The 19621-nt window shown below is 30.6% G+C and overlaps 1 protein-coding gene across 1 annotated transcript in view; it reads left to right on the top strand.

Moving 5' to 3' along the window:
• Positions 1–15: 15 nt before the first annotated feature.
• LOC143233959 (uncharacterized) overlaps positions 16–19621 on the top strand; it is a 43027-nt gene continuing 23421 nt past the window's right edge. Inside the window, exons 1-6 of the mRNA XM_076470894.1 lie at positions 16–114; positions 5975–6830; positions 9324–9539; positions 9755–9950; positions 11849–11967; positions 18647–18838. Coding sequence (XP_076327009.1) covers positions 6285–6830; positions 9324–9539; positions 9755–9950; positions 11849–11967; positions 18647–18838 — 1269 coding nt within the window. The 5' untranslated portion in view covers positions 16–114; positions 5975–6284. The remainder of the gene's footprint in view (positions 115–5974; positions 6831–9323; positions 9540–9754; positions 9951–11848; positions 11968–18646; positions 18839–19621) is intronic.

Genomic DNA, 19621 nt, shown 5'->3' with positions numbered 1-19621 from the left:
TAAGACAGATCCATCGAAGTTTGTATGACGCGTTATATGAGATGCAACTTCCTGAGTGGCGCGCGCTGTTTGTGGTGTTTTATCGTAATGGTTAAGAAGATTAAGACTGTTCAGGTAGGAGAGGGTTTATTTTAAAACTATCGATTGAGGGTTTTCTCGTGTAATGTGCACTGTTTATTTATTTATAAAATTTCCTTGTTAACTTGTGGCATATGATCATCATTTACTACCGAAGGCACTTGGCCTTACGTTTGTTTTTCTTATAGTATAATTATTAAATTATTCCAATTTTCACGATTCAGTTTCACTTAACTCTTAATACTGATGTATACTACTGCTAGGCTTATCGTCTGTTATTATTAATGCTTGGAAATTAAGATCCTGTATTGTAAACAGAAGTTAGAAAGAAAACACAGTAACACTACTGATAGTACTAGTTCTCGCTACTACTAGTAATAGAGTGGTACCAATACTCTTAAAGTATTATGCTAATAAAGTATATAGCTTACGGTACAACTTCGTATGAATTATATGTATATTTATATGTAATCCAGACCTAATTATATTGAGTTAGGCTTAAAAATCCATTGAGTGATGTTGAATTAGTCGTTACAGCTTTTTTGTTTTCTAAACTCAGTGTGGAAAATTTAACATACCTAATATATGTTAATCGTCATTAATTAGTTTTGAGTTAGCACATAATTGTAAGAATAAAACAACATTAACAATTGATTATTAAGTCAAATATAAGGTTGTAACGTTTTACTTTGTTTATTAGTGCTACTGCTACTGTTATTAGTACAATTACAAGATAAACTGGAAGTTTAAAAACTACGATCAGGGATAATAAGACACAACAAGCAAACAAGACTGGAGATATTGTGGACATTATTTACTCAAACTGCAAATTATTTTTATTTCTTGGTGAAGGTGGTGAAATGTAATTCTAGGTAACAATATGGAGCCAAATGGTGTAGTTGGACTGTCCCAGTACTTTTTAAATTAATTTACAAATTTTAGGCCTACATTTTTTATTTTAGTTTTGATTGAGCAAGACTTCTTTTAGTACTTTTCATCAATAAATTTGGTACAAGGGGGAATTAACCTAGACTGTAGTAAATCAGTTGCAACAAAAAGTGAGTAGTTTGTTTAATTTTAAATAAAAAATGGGGAGTTGTAAAGGCCTAAATTTTTTTGAAATAACCATAAAAAATATAGGGTGCACCATTATTATTCCTGTCATTCACAGACGTACATTTTGAAATTTAAGTAAATATTGTGGGGCATGTCAATCCTACTTGAAGAAAAAAAATGCATTTTAAATCTCAAAACATCAAGAAATAACAAAATAAAGTTTAGTCTCTCATAGCAATATTTCACAAAACATGCAAATCTTTAGTTGAAATCTGAATTCTTAAAACATAAAGCACATTGATTTCATTGCTTGGATACAGTGGGCAATTTTATTGGAACAGATCAGTGAGCTTTTCTGTATGCTGTGGAATAACAGTCATATAACATTAAATCATTGCAAAAGTATGTGTGTGTGTGTTTGAATTTTTCTTTCATTCACTGCAAAGAATCTGTTTTGTATTGGATTTTAAACAATATTCACTGATGATAATGTTTAGTGTACTGTAATATTCAGCAAGGAAGATGTTTTAAATGGTTAAAATAAATTTTGCACTGAGTATCATTCATTTTATCACTTGTCATTGAATTATTTAAAAATTCCAGTTTATATGGTATGTATCTGAACTGGAAAATGGGAAAGATCAAACTGAATGTGAAGCTTCAGAAACTTTTATGTTCATTTCTGCTAGGTGTATCTAGTATTTTTCATTCATGAAGTTAATGAATTCACAAGAAATTAGAATGAGTTTCAATACTGTTTCAGTAGTATTTTTACAGTTCACCAAAATGCTGAATTATTTTTACACATCTGACTGCAATTTAGGAAGTTGTAAAGCTAAAAGAACAACAAAAAAAATCTTGGAAATGTCTATGGATGTGTGATGCACCCTTCTAGTCTCTCCAGTAAAGAAAGATAAGCAGTTGAGAAGGTGGTGATAATGTTTGATTAGGAGAGATGTTACATGTTTGTTGAATAAGAACATTACAGTTTGTTCAGTGTATTTTAAAGATGATAGACAAACAAAAGATAATGTAGTCTCCATGTTTGTTTGGTACAATAAGTAGGGTGTAAATGTCAATAATAAGATACTTAAGGCTATTTGTAATTTTTTAACTATACAGGAAACTGATCTAAAATGTATGGACAAGTGTTATGCATTTGGTCAGAAGGAAAGCATATCCTTAAAGTTACTATGTGATAAGATGCCTAGTATACTGTAATTGGTATTCACCATCAGTAATCCTAGAACCTATCAAGTAATTGAGTTTAATAATTTGTGTGTGTTTGTGTGTAATATGTAGGATGATGTAGTTAGTTTCATATTATTGATATAATGCTTAGTTTGATTCCCTTTTAATCACCTATATATGAGTAAAGTTCATGGTATGATTTTTCCACAGAGTTACCTTCTCAGTTTAAACTGTTTTATTACTAATGTATGTTGATAAACTTTTCCATTAAAATGTAGTTAATATATAAATTTAATACAAGTTTTAATTTCTCGGTTTTAAAAGGAAATGTTTAATTCTTACTCATTACTTTTCTGTATCATATGACACATTCATTCTACATTGCATAATTTAAATAATATAACACTTTTGTTTCCAATCATCATGTTTTACTTTGGTATAAATCAGAAAGTCCAACCCACATGTCATGCCCTCCTATCATATAAACTGAAGAGATGTCAGTGATCCCTTTTTACTTTTTCATATAATTGTTAATAACTAATAGAGTGAGATTTTAATTTATTGATTTGTATGTAAAGCTATTTTGTTCTCAGAACAACTTTTTAGTTATTAACCTGTTCAGTGTCGTAGACGAGACAACTCGTCCAAGCCGATCGGTAACACAGTGCCATGGACAAGTTAATTCGTTCTCAATAATACCTAACTTCAACACTAGATGTCAGCACCATACATGCATTTGATCTACTTACAAATTGTTTCACTTTCCATCCAAAATGGCTTCATGGAAAAAGTTACAAAATGAAGAAGTATTAGAGTTGTATTGTAGCAGCTAAAATACTTGGCAGTCAACAGGTTAAACATACAGATTCAAAGTTGCTATTGATAAGTTTAGCTCAACCAGCTAAGGAAATTAATACACATATATCTTAGTTGTGAAGCCAGTTACGTTGTAATAGTTGTAAACATTTTCATTTGTTCAGTATTCACGGAAAAAAATTTGTCTATACAATTTAGTTGTTGCACTAACATTTTGGTGTTTTTGTTCACAAACTTGTCTGTTTTGTAAGCAGCATCTAGTTGCAATAAATACAAACTATAGGTTTCAAAATGCATACATTAACTTACTAAAGAAATGAAACATTTTAACACTCCTATGAAAAGACGTTTCTAGTCCTGATTTCTCCAAGCCCGTTCCCCTGGCTGTGGTTTCGCTAGATAGTAGATAGGGACAGTGGGAATCTCGTTAATCCATTCATTAATGGATTTAAATGGCAATTTCATTTAAATACAAAATTATTAGCCTAATATTAATAACCTTTCAAGTTGCTCTGGGGCTTATTAGGCCCCACTTTTTGTAGGAGTGTTAAGATAGAGCCTCAATTTAACAAGTTTTTAGTTGACAGATAGGATGGAAGATTACACAAATATAAGGAAATTAAGGATTTGGTTATATTACAGGTAAGAAAATCCCAAAGGACTTACAACAATCAAGTGGCCTATAATGTTGAAATTATCAAAAGTATTTTTTTAAGGGTGTTAATGGGGTAAGTTAAAATATTAAAATGGGGGTTGGATTCTTAAATAATGCTGTTGAAGACTGTGAGGTTGCTGAGCTTTTAAATATTTTCTATTTTTGAAACAAGGTGTTAAAGTTTCTATAGGAAATTTTGGAATTGACCTTAAATATTGATATTAATCCATTGGCTGTGAAGAAAAATATAAAATAACCAGGACTAAAACGTTTTTCCTTTGGTTTTAAAGGAGTCAAAGGTGAGATGTGTGTGCTTCATTTTTTTTCAGATTGGTAGAGGGTTGTAAAATTGCTAATACAGTAGTCCTCTTCTCGAAAGATCCCCCTGACAAATGAGCATCTTTCATTCCTGAACAATATACCTGAGTACAGATGCAATTACACTCTTTGGTACCCCTTGGCAATTGCCCTCAAAATGCAACCACCTTTCAGTTTTCTGGATGAAATTAAAGGCCATTTGTCATACATGACTGCTTGTATGGCAAAATTTCCTGAGGATGCACAACAGTTTTGTTGTCAATTATCCCAGTTAATTACTGCTGTTTGTTATGTCTAGAAAACAGATTTTGATCCTGCAAGAGAGAGTAACAGTACTGAAGAAGGCTGATGGAGGAAAATCTTGCCATGTAGTAGCAGTTGAGGTCATAGATGCAAATATAGAATATAGTGAAGGAAAAAGAAATTTTGAAGCAAGAGAGTGGAGAGATTCTAGGAGTGTTTTACTCTAGCCAGGTCAGATAACATTCCTGTCAGTAGCAGGATGTTTCAGTAAATAGCTTTGATGTCTGCAGAAGCATTTGTTAATTTTTCCTTTTTTGGTTCTAATGGATGGCTGGACAAATGACAGAAGTTTCACAATGTGCACATTTCTACCCTGTTTGGAGAAGCTGCTAATGTAGACCCAGCTTTTGTAGATGATTTGAAATAAACATCTCATGCCTGTAGTATATGCACTGGTTACAGATTTAATGCAAATGTGGCTGGTCTCTTGTGTAGAGCTTTACCCTCATACTCAATGGTGGTTAACATATTGACTGCCTGCTATGAGCATACACATTGTGCCACATGTACCAGGTTCTGCCACTACGAGTATATTTGTAGAAAAGATTACGCTAGTGTACAGGCAGTTGTATTTTTATCTCCTGTCTCTAGACAAGACTTTGAAAAGTTGTGGTATACAGTGAAAGGGTTGTTAGTCCTATCCTGTGGCCAAGCCCCAGAAGAAAGATGTGTGCAAACTAAATTAGAGAGTACTTTTGTTGGAAAGAGAGTTGTACTGGCATCAGCTGGAAGTACCTTGAAATATAATATAAGCAAAGGATTGACTGTGTCAGTGTTAGAAGCTAGACAAGAACATGATGTACTTGTGTGAGCAGAAGGTTCAAAAAGAAAAGTTAAAATAAGGAGAAAAGAGAAAATGTGAAATATATGAAAATTTAAAAAACAAGAAAAGGAAGCTTGAAACTGATGCAAAACTTGAACATCAGTAGTAATGTTTGATATTGATGTATATATATTTATCATTTCATGTGTTATATAACAGAGAAAATGGAGTAGCTTGTATGTAATTTGACTCAATGTTGAATGATTGAGAATTTGAATTTTTTTAAACTTTTTTTTTATTTTACTTGATCTGTCTGAAGATGTGTAAATGTATTCCAGTGGTCAAAAAGTGTCATGGAATTTGTTTTCCAAAATGGTGTATGAACCCTGGTATGTTAAAATCTAAAAACTCTTATGACTGTATGTAATACACTTTATAGGGAATTAAAAATGGAACACACATTGTAAATATGAACATTGATTATTTCTAACCAATCATTTTAAACTATTTCTGATATTTAATTTAATCATTGACATTTTTACTCCAAATGTATTTGAAGAGATGTACATTATTTCTAATTATTAGTGTTAAGAAGAAATGACTACTGTGGAAGTTAGAACCTTTAGCTGTAAAAGTCAGTGAAATTATTGAATTATTTATAAATAAAGTGAGATAGCGAAAATTAAGAATATAATGTTAATATAATTTTTTTTTTCTTGAAGTGTGTTTATAATAAAATTATTAGTGCAAGTTTATAAACTACATTAATTCATAAAGGTTAATTTATTTTTCAGAAATCAATCACCAGGTAGATAAAGATGTAGAATGATGAATTTACAACAAATTGTAAAGTAAATCAGTTTCTTTCTTCTGACTTTGCTTTTTGCTGCCTTTAACACATTTAATAACATATACCAGCTGTAGGTTTTTAAACCTGTTCAACAACAACAAGAAAAGCTTAACCATTCTGTGGAATGGTTGTTGGATTATTGAAAGTAGACATAGAAATTAAAGAAGACATATCCATATCTGATGAAACATTTACATCAAATGGTGATACAAAAGTGAGTTTTTATAATAACTCATTTATCAGGATTTTGGGCCATGGCTGAAGCAACCTTAGCAACAGCCATTGATCCTGTTGTGGAAAAGAGTGCAGTTACTACATCCAGCAAACAGCAAATTATCTTTGCTCAAAGCCCTATAAATAGCAGGGTGACAACAATTGAGACTACCTCACCATTACCATTTAAATTAATGGAAGAGTTTGAAACCAGTAATAAAAATCTCAGTGTTTCATCATTGGAGAGTTCAAATGTTAAACTTCTCTTTACCCAAGCTTCAGGATCAAGCATGCAACCCATGACAGTTGGAAATATACAGATAGAGCAGTTAGACATCAATCAAGAAAATGTTCACGTGATCAATAAGTGTTTGACGAGCAGTTGTGGATCATTAAATAAAAAGAAAGTAAGTTCAGGAATTTCCACAAAAATTTTGATTCCTTCATCATGTCAAAATCAACCAATTTCAGCTCATTCTGTATTATTAAGTGGTAATCCCACCAAAATGATTACCATAGCCAAATCAAACCCCACTACTACTTCAACTAGACTTCTTCCATCACCTCAGAAGAATTCACCTAAACAGGTAAGAAGTAAAGCATAAATGATTTTATAAATATGTATATAGAATTAGTAATTTTAAAAGGTCTTTGGTTTAAACCACAAAACCTCTGTTTTTGAGAATAGAAATTTTCTGTTTAAAAGTATAGTTTGTTCATGAGACCTTTACAAGCTACCATAGATTTGCAAAAATAGTTTTTCAAGAATCATTTAAAACAAAAAAATTTAAGACAATAAGCTAGTTTTGATGGATTTAAAGATTCTGAAAACTTGGGTGGCCAAATTTTGTTCAGAAAGGTTAACAATAGAATGGTACGTGAGTGTTCAATGCGACTCTCAGCTCCATATTGGATTCCATGATTATGTATGTTGTTATTAAAGCTTTAAAACATAGTCTACAGAAATAATAATGGTGTTGAATATTTCAGAATATTAATACCTTTGACACATTATTACGCATTATTATTACTATTTTCCTAGTGTTTAAATTAATTATTACATTCAGCTACTAACAATTGTTGTGTATAAGTTTACTTGTAAAGCTGTGCTACATCTAATTGTCAGTGCTCAACAATAATAATAACAAATTTCTGCTGTAGTTTAGTGGATTACCAGAATTAGATATGAAGTGGAATTATTTCATAGTCATATGATTACAGCACTAAAGCTGCATTTAAGTTTTTAAGTTAACATCTAGCTTGTTATAAACATTTTATGAATGAAGAAATCACATTGTACTAGTCAATGTAACCTTTACAAACAAAACAAGTTTTAGAAGCTGTCGTTTCATTCACTTTTTGATGCATATGTTTTTTATGATCAAATAGTACCATCTTTGTTCTGATTATATGCTGCTGTTCTTTAAGACATTGGCCACATCTAGGACCTGGCAACTATTTGGTAGTGTTTTCTTTATTAATGTTTCAAGATAATTGCTATCTAACTACAGCTGTTTAACTTTTAATTTAGCCTCACCAGATGATTAAAAAAATATGCATGTTAACAATATGGCCTCTGCAAATATTATTTCAAGATTTTGTTACTTTAAAATTAGACTCGAATTGTACCTACTTTGTGGCAGAAATTATTATGCATGTTGAGGATATGGCATCTGCAAATATTATTTCAAGATTTTGTTACTTTAAAATTAGACTCAAGTTGTACATACTTTGTGGTAGGAATTATTCTGATTTAAACTTGTTTTATCAATCTGAAATTCCATTATAGCATCTGTGTTTTAATATGCTGCTTGTTTGTCCTTTATTATTTTGTGAATTAATATAATAATTTTTCATGTTCATTTTTAGCCAGGTGTGTTGCCTGATTATTATTTCTTCTGTTTAAATAGAAAAGTCTACATTCCTAGATTGTTTTTACCTTTTCATGGTCTCATGAATAACATTCTATATGATTGCTAAAGTTTAATTTTTAGTTTTTAATTCATTTCCATTCATTCAACAAGGACATTTTGAAAAAAAATTTTTTTCTGTTTAGAGTGCATTTTATATTACTTTCAAAATTTGTATTGAAATAAAAACATGCTAATAAGCCTGAATTAGAACCTATGTTTGAGAAAATAGGAGTGGGTGAGATGATTCAGTCTCAAGAGTACTAAATGTTACAGAATTTCATGTGTAATAATAGATTCACATCAAATTGTGTGAAAACCAATGAGATTGTGATTATCCATAGAATGTGACATATCAAAAAATCTAAATTTGTTAAAAATACTAAAATGTTATTGGCCAACCATAAGAGTATATGTGAAAAGATGTAAATATTGTGATATATTAAAAGTCACTAATGGAAATTTCTTTTAATGTATTTGCATTTTCACTAATATTTTCTAATTTTTAAGTATATATCCTAATCTTGTATTTTTTTACCATTCATAACAAAAGTTTTTGGGATGTTGGACCAGTATTTTCATGTGGTGCATATCGATATTTGGCTGTTTAGCTACAGCTTTATCTTCTACAAAAGAGATGGTGATGAATTATAGAAGTATAAGGAAGCTTAATGAAATGTTCATTCTCAATTACATTTTTCACCATTTTATACATGCAATAAATAATCTCTATACAACTTGGGATTAATGCTTTGTTTTTCATATGTTTACGACATAATGCTGAATGCCTTTTAGTATTTCTAGAAAGAATTTTACCTTTTCAGTATAAGTTACAAAGATTCCTATCAAACTAATAAAATGCAATGTATACACCTACTCTTAAATCATCAGTTAGTAATTGTGTGATTCTTAGGTTTCTCATTTCATGGAAGATTTACTTTTTTTTTATTGTATTTCCAGTTGTCACTGAAATTGTGCATTCATTGGTTTAGAAAAGAAAATACATTGTGATAGCTGAAATTTTGTTAGAAAATTATCGAATCATGAAGACCTTAATTTTTAAAGTAAGAAAATTCATGAATTGCCAGGAGTTTTTGATGTCATTTAATTTTTGAACACCTATTCACCATCATTACCTGTACTTTAACCCAGCATTATTAATATTTCTAGATGGTGGATGTGCTTTCTCCTTCAAAAAATGCAGTAAATGTTGTATCTGTGTCAAGATCACCACAGAAAATTGCTCCAGCTACAACTCTAGGCAGCAAATCAAAATGTATTGGTGTTCATGACTCTGCTGCATCTCAGACCACATCAGTAGTTTTATCCAGACATCCTGTGGTGCAACACTCACCAACAAAAGTCATGATAAAACCTGTAGTACTGGTATTGGTTAACTTTTATCTATTTGTGAGAGATAAGGATGTATACATTATTCTAAAAATAACATTGTTTGTCTTGTCAAAAGCCATGTTTTAAATTTCTGTATAAAATTTTAATTTCATTGGTAGTTTGCATTGTTTACTGAAGTAGAGCTTAAAAACATTTATTTCAGGTTGTGAGGACAAAACAGTTTATTTGATTTGCTTGTACCTTTCCAGACCACTTTAAAATCAGCAACTCAGACCACAGCTTCTCCAACTCAGATCAGATTTGTTGCATCCAATTCATCGTCACAAACGAGTATCCGTGCTAAACAAGCCACGTCAACAGCTTCGGCCCCATCTTTTCAGTTGACCTCAAATAGATATCCATGTCTGAGACTAGTGGCTACACCAGTTTCCCAAAACCTGACTGGTAATTTTCTATGTTAATGCATTAATTCACAAAAATGTATTCATTATGGTAATGTGTTTTAGTCATTTTTGTGGTGGTGGTGTAAATTTCCTGCATTTTATAATCCATCAAAAGTTGATAAAACCACTATATGACTAAAAACATAACTGAAAATGCACTCTAATGTAACGCAGTTAATCTTCAGTTCATTGTGAGACTGCTGATGTTATGTTCTAGCCACTAATGTTTGTCAGTATTGAGGTTATATGTTTATTTAGTGATACATGTAACCTCACTACTAACAAACATTTTGGATCTCCTTTTAAACTACCACAGCAGTCAGAATTTTAAGACCTCTGATACTTTGTCAAAAGCTTTGACATTTTGACAATAAATAACCATGATGTCCAATGAATTATGTAAGATCTAAGGAGTTGGTAAATCTTACATAGCAGTCTGATTCAATAATAATAAAATATGGCTTCTATAAATTGGTTTTGCTTAAATAGCAATACTATTTTGAATATTGTTTTGTATAATTTTGAGATTGGTAATGCTCTTTTTTTAAAAAAAACACTTTTGGGCTACTTGAAGAAATTGTTCTTTGTTTATCAAAGACTTATGTGTGAATAATTGGTCTTAATTAAAAACCAATTTTTGGCCAAATTGATTATGGCAGTTTTTCACAGACCTGTAGAATATTATGGTTAAGTCCTATAAATGGTCTAGGAGTTATGTTTTCCATCAGAAAATGTAAAATTAACCATCTCTACTACCTGCAGATAAATTTGCTAAATAGCTCAGATTTTTATTACAGATGTTTGAAAATGTAAAATTATATTAAGAAACAACCTTCATTTTATATAATGTACTAAAAATGTTTTGTAAAGTTTTATAGATGGAATAGTTATAAAGTGACATTAAAAGTGTAGCATTGTACTAGTTCATCACCTTTCAGAAGTTTTTAATACATTTATGAAAGTGAAACAGTCTTGGAAAATATTTTGATAAATTAGGATTTTAATGTGGTATTTTAATCACAGGAACCTGGCAGTGTTATAAATACTTGATTTATATTGGTGATGTAATTGGAGCATCAAAGGACTAATGGACTTTGAAACATTGAACTGTTTTTTTTTCTCTTTTAACAATATTAATTTGGGTACAGAAGTTATAAGACTTAGAATAATCAGTTAGAATACTGTTTTGTTTTTTCAAAGTGGTCCATTGTAGAACTATTGGAATTATATGAATACTTTTAAGTCCATATCTGGGAAAATAAAAAAATATTGATACTTTTACTCACTAATGGTGATAGGTAGTAATGAAAAATATTGCTCCCATATTATTATGTAGTTATTATGATTACTGTATTTATCACAATAATTTGAAGTTGGCAAAAACAAAAGGTTATAATTTAGTAATTTGATAACCTATGCTTTCCATACCTTAATTTGCAGATTTGTTTTTTCTTTAAATGATCAAAACTTTATTTGATCATTTCTATTGCTGATGACACAATGTTTATATCACATGTAGTGGTAAGGTATGCTTTCTAAATTTCAATAAACTAGTAATTAACTTCTTTGTTAACCTGAATATGACCTAAGAAGGCTGAGAAAAAAAAAAAAAAAAGTTCTATCTTTATCAGTAAAAGTGTTAATACCCATATCAGCTATACTGAGATATATTTTTATTTCAAGTGGTTTTCTTGTCATCACAAAACTAGTAATTCTTTTATCTTTTATGTCAGAAACAAGATTATACTGTTTGAATATTGCCTTGTTCTGGTTTTTTATAAGAGTGTTATGAGAATATAATTTGAACTTTTTATTTTCTAGTGAAACAGACTCATCAACTATCTGCTGAACGTTTTTAGACATATTTTGTTTAATATATGTAATCATAAGTTTTATTAGTTCGTAGTTTCACGCCAAGCACACAGTCCACCTCTTCAATCAGATCAACTATGACACTCCTGCCTCAAAATCAGAAAATTTCTTTACAACGTAGTAATGGGCATTCAGGACTAAATCAGGTAAGAAGTTAATCTTCTTATTTGTTTGTAATTAGACACAAAGCTATTTGTGGGTTATCTGTGCCAGCTACTAACAAACAAGAAAAAAAAGTCAGTAGCTTTAGTTTTAATTAGAAACATAATTTGTATTCCCACATAGAATGTACAGACATTTTATCGAAATGGTTCAATTCAAGGATAAGCTGGAAAGTCATTTTATTTTGTACAAAAAAATTTCTAAAAATAACCATTTTAATTTGGGATTGATTTTAGCATGCTCTGGATGAAAACAGTATTTTGAGTTTCCTAGACTTCTAGGAAAAAAGGAGATGGTTACAATACAAGTGTAGTTTTAACAGTTTGTTAGACCATCACTTCTTATCCTTGGTTGTTATAATATAGTGAAATTGGCTATATCTTGTCAGCATTATAAACCATTGTTTTCCATAACTTGTTAATTTGATTATTACACAGTATAAAATCCAGTGACAGTTTTCCAAGTGAGTCCTTCAGTGATGAGCATGCACTACATGTGAACATGCATAAATACTGATTAGAATTACTTCACTAATATAATGTTGAATGAGCCTTGCAATTCATGCAATTATGTACTTGTGATTCATCCATTTTTGTGTCATCATATTTATCTCTTATGGTATTAGCATGAATGTGTACTATTGTAGAACATTCTGGGCAAATGTATATTTAGAGATGGATGGCTTCTGAATAACGTTTATAAGGAATGACTAGTTATTGGTGAACATTGCCAAGAAGCTTGTTACAAGGTGATCTGTAAAAAGTCTGTTGGCATTATGGGTGAGCCTGCAGCAGTGAGCCATATGAAAAGGGAAAGAGCACGAGTCTAACTTAAATTACTTATATTGCACTCGTGAACAGCAGCCATTCTGATCATTAGCAGTTTGTCTTCTGAATCTAGGCCAACACCATTAACAGTTAGGCATACTGTTGTGAAAATTTGATGTTATGCCATGGTCCAGCAAGTAAATGAATAACATTCTGAAGTTAAACTTAATGTTAAAGTGAATGGGCCAAATTTTGTGCAACATAATAAGGTTGCATTACTTTACGTTTAGCCTTTGGATGATTCACATCACTTCACCTAGGTGTTAGCACCTCATTTTGCAATTTATTCATTGCAGGGCAGACAAGTCGTGTGTTTCCAAAGATGATGTGTGGAAAGCTGAGGTGTAGTTGGTCCTGAAGGCTGTTGTTAGCTGGCACAGTTACAAAAGCTGTAAAAACATAAACTGTTTAAAAGATGTTCCTAGATAGTAAAATTACAAAAGTTTTCGTGTGGAGAGAAAATATGTGCATTTGTAGCATGTTTTGGATTTGACTGTTATATCACATCAAATTTATATAAAAACTTGAGAAAACACTCTTAAATGGAAATAAAACCAAAAGGACCAATTAAATTTCTTGATTCTGCATTTTACACTGCTTATAAGCTAATCATCTTAAGTCAACTTTTATAAATAAGGATGGATGGTTCAAATGTTAACTGGTCATTCCATGAGAAATTAGAATAAGGGTTATAAATTACAGATTGACTCATCTTTAATCAACATGGGGTGTTCTGGTCTCTGCACAGTCCATGGAACTTTTCATACAGCTTTCACTTCCTCTTACTATGAAGTTTAAGCAATACTTATGTCAGTATAATACCTTTTCAAATATTCTCCAGCAAAACAGGAAAACTGAGGAAATTACTGGGTCTCAAAAGTATGCACTTAAATCTTGTTTTACCAGATGGGTAAAGAGCAACTGAAGTTATTCCCAATTTCTAAACTTAGAATAAGAGAAGCCAAATCAAACTCTCACACAGTACCAAACAGTCAAAAGTTTAATACTGTTAAACCTGCAATAAATGATATCGTATCTATAGTAAAGTTGTTATTTTATGTTTATGTATCTGAAGAAATATTCATGTACGATTAAGTGTAAGACTGACAATTCTGTAATGCCTATTATTAGTTGTGATCCTGAGTCTATGATCAGAAATCTTCTGAGCAGTGTTGTAAAGCATGCTGTACTGCATTTAAACTGTGCAACTCATAAATATGAAAATACTGTTTGCCATACAAAAGGCAACTCCAATAATAATAATAATAAGGCTAAAGGAAAGTACTTTTATCAAACAGTAATTTAAAACACCAACCTCTAGATTTGTGTTAAAAGTAATGTATGTTTCTGTAGCACATTTCAAGACATTTTTCTTATGTTGTTGTACTGATATTGCTGTTGATCACTGTTTTAGTCCAGTATTTGCCTGTAGTAGCAATTTTATTAGCTATTGTGAAATTCATTCTCTCAAATATCAGTTGTAAGAACTTATGGTGGAAGTAAAAAAAAATTTGTAATGTATATATAAATCGTGTAACATCTGCAACAACAGTTGTCATCCTTTTCCATGTTGTATTTGTTATGCTTGTAAACATTTTAAGTTTTCCCACACCTTCATCCTGATAGTGAACCCAACATAAGAATGTCTTATTTTGATTTTCATGCATTGTTGGTTACTTGAGTGAATAAAAGAAGGCAGCATTTGGAACCTTTTCAAAAATGTAACATCAGATGGCATCGTTAAATATTTTATTGCATTATTTTGTCATATATTTATTTTGGTATTCATGACACAGTGTCAAAGTCAACTATTTTTCATTATTTCTGGTCTGTTTCATCTGCCTTTGGACCATGGTCTGACCAAATCCTGATATGAAAATTAATCTTCAGCTGAAGTTTTATTGCATTGCACTTTACAAACATGTACATTCATGGTCACCATCATGAAAATGCAAGTCTTGCAGTCTCAGTAATTGTAAATTAATGTTTTAGTTACTAATATGCAAAAAAAAAGTATACTGATTTGTGAGGTTTTATACAAACTGCACTAAAAATTGATTATAGGTGTGATTAAGCAATTCTTTATAAAAGTCAAACCTATTATACTGAATATTTTAAAATTTATTTTCTATTGAGCTTAGCTTGCTGTTTGAGTAGTTAATTCAAGAAAAGAATAAAATTGAATAATCTTTATCTTAAATCCATTATTTTGCAACATAAGTAAGATTGATAAAAATATAATTATGTCTTTGTTCACACTGTAATAGTTAATATAATTATCATCTCAGTCACTGCTGTTTTTCATTTGATTTGAAGATCCCTTACACTGAATGAAAGGCTTTGTCAGTACTGGATATGATGTGGTTGTCATATTATGTACACCTCTTTACGTTCACTCGGAAGTTTATTAATAATTGTTAATAATCAGTGGTAGTGTGCATGAACGTTAGTATTAATGGAGAGGGAAAGACTGTATATTAGGGTGCAATCTAGTGGGAGAAACACTTATCCAGTAGGTGTAAAAATGGGTGTCATTTCATTTAGTCCACAGTAAAAATGGATCATGGAATTCTTATTAAAGAGTGATTGTGTCAGATGTATAGTTTTTCACTATTCTGGCATTACTAGCACGAGTGTCTAACTACATCTGTGAAAAGAAACATATCTGCTATACAACAATTCAAAACTGAATTAAGATGGATAACCATAGATACACAAAACAAACTGTCAGGTTTAACCTGTTTCAGGTAATTCTTGAATAACCTGAATGTTTTAAATGGTATACTTGTTCAATAATGCTCCTGCTGTGTCATTCTTAAAACTTTTGCATATTGAAATGTACAATTAATCTTAAATATGTTGTGGGTAAGTTTGGAAAAATTTTAAACTGATGGGTGTAATAAAATGAAATAAAAATAAAATTATTGTAAGTGTTTAAATATTTTTAAGACAATTCCATTTGTGCTACACACAAGCTCATGGTTATAACTAATGGGCTGATGACCAAAAATATTTTTAATGACTTTGCCTAACTGATAAAATGATTTATTCTGATTTTTATAGGTAGCATTAAAAAAAGTATATATAATGAACTATACCAAATACCAGGTTTATTTTTAGTTTTTATTTAAATAGTATTGTATCGTGATCAGAAGTTAATATTGTTTCACAGATAATTTGACATATGTCACTCGCACCTCTCAAAATTAGCCAAATACCTAATACATCTTACTTTTGCAAAGCATGCAGTGCTTTAAAAGATTCAAAGTGTCTTTTAGATTTGAAACCTTGGTAAGCTTTGTGTAATTTCTTTTTTTTATGTAAATTTATTTAAATATTGTGAGGTCCTATATACAAACTAGAAAGCTCACCAGGTATAAAACATGGACACTGCTAGACTTTAGTTATATGAAAAGCCTTATTGTAGTACAAGTTATGTCTGTTATATTTCTGTGCAAGTTGATATTAGCGAAAATGCATGATATTACACATGAAATTTTTTTGAAGTGCTGTTTGTTTATTGTTTGAAAATAATACTTTATTGAAGTGTTTTTCTCATTACAAGTTTACCTGTGAAAATTAGCTCATGGCACACAATTCTAAAGATAAACTGAACAGAAAGTCTATTGATATGTGCATTTAGCATTTGCTTTGTTATATGGACTGTCAAAATAATAGAGGCTTATTCTGCTTAATGCTGTATGTAATAAATTAATATGTGGATTTGTTGAGCTAAGAATTCTTCTACAGTAGGTGTCGGTGACTTGTTGGCAGAAAAACAACAAAAAAACAGCACTCATTTTTATTTTCAAAATAGTATATGTATTTGGAACCAGTTAAACATATGTACAGTAATTATTTACACTACAGATGATTATAGGCATATCATAAACACAATAGAGTTGTCTTCTGTCAAAAGTATTCTTGTGTCCATTCAGGTGCTTTAGAATTTCAGTTAACAGGCCAAACTAGTTTTTTCCATTACTGTCCCCAAACTATCCAAGCATAGTTCATTACATTTTATCACTTTACCACAGTTGATCAATACTTCTAAAATCATCTGCTTCTTTTTCGTATTCAAACCTACTTCCAATAAATGTCTACTTTTGTTAAAGTCTACACAGGCAGGTTCAATTACTGTAGAACTTTTTGATGGAATAAATTCTTTTTATCTCTTCCAACTCCATTGGTAGCACTCTAACATATATCAGTAATAGAGCACATTAATCATTAGGCCTTTTTCTCTATCTGAACATCTTTTACATTACTTTGTTTTCCATCTGAACTGTCACTGTCTGTATGCTGTTTTCTGCTTGTATTGTACTACTTACAAATTCATTAATAAATTTTCTGTTCTCTACGTATCCTTAACATCAATAAATTTCATGTGACATTCTATGTTGTATAACCTCAACGTCGAGGAGTTATAAACACTATACGACTCCAATTGAGTTGCATAACTTGTTTTAATAGTTGCTTTAAAATAATTGCTCCTAGCTCTTTTTATGAAAAAGCTAAACCATTAAATATTCACTTACAAAATAAATCAATATCTACACTAAAGAACTGTTTATACTTGACCAACTAATCAGTTCTCCATTCATTCATTTCCTTGTGTTATTATTTGAAACTAGTTAGGGTTATATATTGGTTCAAAATATCTATTTTTTTAATTAGGCTGTATTAAGAATTTTATAAATGAATAGGCAAACAACTCAAATATAAATATTGGCTTCTGTGGCATAAATATAAATCATGAAGCTCTCAAAATATTGACATACAAAAAACTTGGGTTTGACCATTTTGAGTTTTTATTGTTTGTTTTTATGTAGGGGGGGTTCAAAGCTTACACAGGAAACATTTTTGGTCAGTTAATTTTGATCACTTTACATGAAATTTCGGACATACTTTTCATTAGGTCGCGCGCACACACACACACACACACACACACACAAATGTCATGCTCATATTTGATCATTTTAGGAGTTCAAAAGGTCCTAAAAAGCATGATTTCAGAAATTTTGGTCCATTTCATGGTCATATTTTGAGAAATTTAAATAGGAATTAGTACAAATATACACTTATGTAGGTCTCAAATAGGTATAGACAGTTTTAGAATTTGTCTTGTACTCAGTTTTTTCAGTGAGGAAAGCACAATTTTCATGAACTGCTTGTGCATGTCAGTCAACTTGCATGGGGTTAGTATAAAAATATCTTCATATAGGTTTTAGAAGTGATAGTTTTTTTATTTTTGTGTGTTTTTTCAGCTTTTCTGGTTTCACAATTGACCTTTTTAACATACTAAATTTCTAAAGACAATTAGGTGTATGTTTTCAACACTTTGTTTTTACCTTTTTTTTTACTAAATTTATTTATGTATCTGAAAATTATCATAATTTTCTGAAGATTTTGTGTGTGATGCTAATATTAGAAGTAAATGGGTAATAGCACTTTTACAGTGAAACTCTTCTACCTTTCAAAAAGTTTTAAGTTAAAAGGAATAAGTGCCATTACTATGTTTTGTTTGTTCTAACTAAAAATGTGATAGATTTGGATGTGAAGTTGTCAGTTTTATGTAAAGAGTGACTGTTTTTTGGCCAAACAGATAAACAGCTTGTGTTGGTGAAATTCATAAACATGACCATGAAACTGTTATAATTTAGAATGTTGTGATTTTGATTTTAAAAAGATTAGTTTTATGCTTATTTCTTGCAAATTTTTATTCCACAGGAAATAAAAAAAATGTTAGTATTTGTAGCTTCTTTTTAATAGGTGTCATTCTCTGTAAATGAAATCTTTGTTCTTTTAAAAAAAATGCTGTTTTTTGTAAATCTAGATTGCTCCAAAACCATTGCTTGCCTCACAGCAGTTATTGTTCCCTGCATCAGCAGTGACAAAATTAGCTCAGCTTCAGCCAATCAATCTGACTTCAGCAACAGTTCAGGGTCAAAGTAATGGCAACACTTTACTGACTGGAGGGAACAGCATATCCAGATATGTTATGATTCCAACCAACTCCCAATACCAGGTCATAAAGTTCAATACTTCATTTTTGTATGATTAATATAAAGGATAAACAGTCTAACACTTTTTTATAGTTTTATTTTTTTGGGAGGGATGTATTGTAATTACTGTTATCACAGGGCTTGATTTTAACAGTCTTTATGAGATAACTAAAAACAACTTCCTCAAAAGACCAACTTAAACCCTCTTGCTATCTGGGCAACAAGCTCTCTGAAATAGATCCCTATTCAACACAGCATTGTAGTCTACTGTAGATAGTGCCCACACTAAACATGTCATTTTGACTCCTATTCTCAACCAAAACCATCAGTAAATTATCTAAATATGAGTTCAAAAATTTTACCCCCCCCCACAAAAATATTGCTTTGTCTGTTGTTTTTTTAAAGAAAAAAAGACTGCACTTTGTATAAGAGAGGTTTGTACAATTCACCAAAGAGGGTAAAAAACTAAGTTCTTAAACATGTTTTTCTTAAAGCATAGAATGGTAAATAAAGAAATAAAGCAAGCAATTAGCTCTTCCAGTTATGACCTTTGTACTCGTTTGTTACTTGTTGTAGGTTGCTGAGCCTTTTAAAATTTTGCATGTGGAGGTTATGTAACTAAACTTTTAAGGTTTTACATATTTATGTTTGAAATAACCAAAAACATAATAAATTAGTATGTTGGAACCATGGAATTCCACTATAATGTATCAAGCCTTGTAATTAAGCTGTATTTGGGTCTCAAAAAAATATATTTTGAGCAGACTAAAGACTCACTGTCTTAAAAACTTGTATCCAAAGAACAA

The sequence above is a fragment of the Tachypleus tridentatus genome, chromosome 12 (assembly GCF_004210375.1).
Source record: "Tachypleus tridentatus isolate NWPU-2018 chromosome 12, ASM421037v1, whole genome shotgun sequence".
NCBI lineage: Eukaryota > Metazoa > Arthropoda > Merostomata > Xiphosura > Limulidae > Tachypleus > Tachypleus tridentatus.
This window is presented reverse-complemented; position numbering and strand designations above follow the sequence as displayed.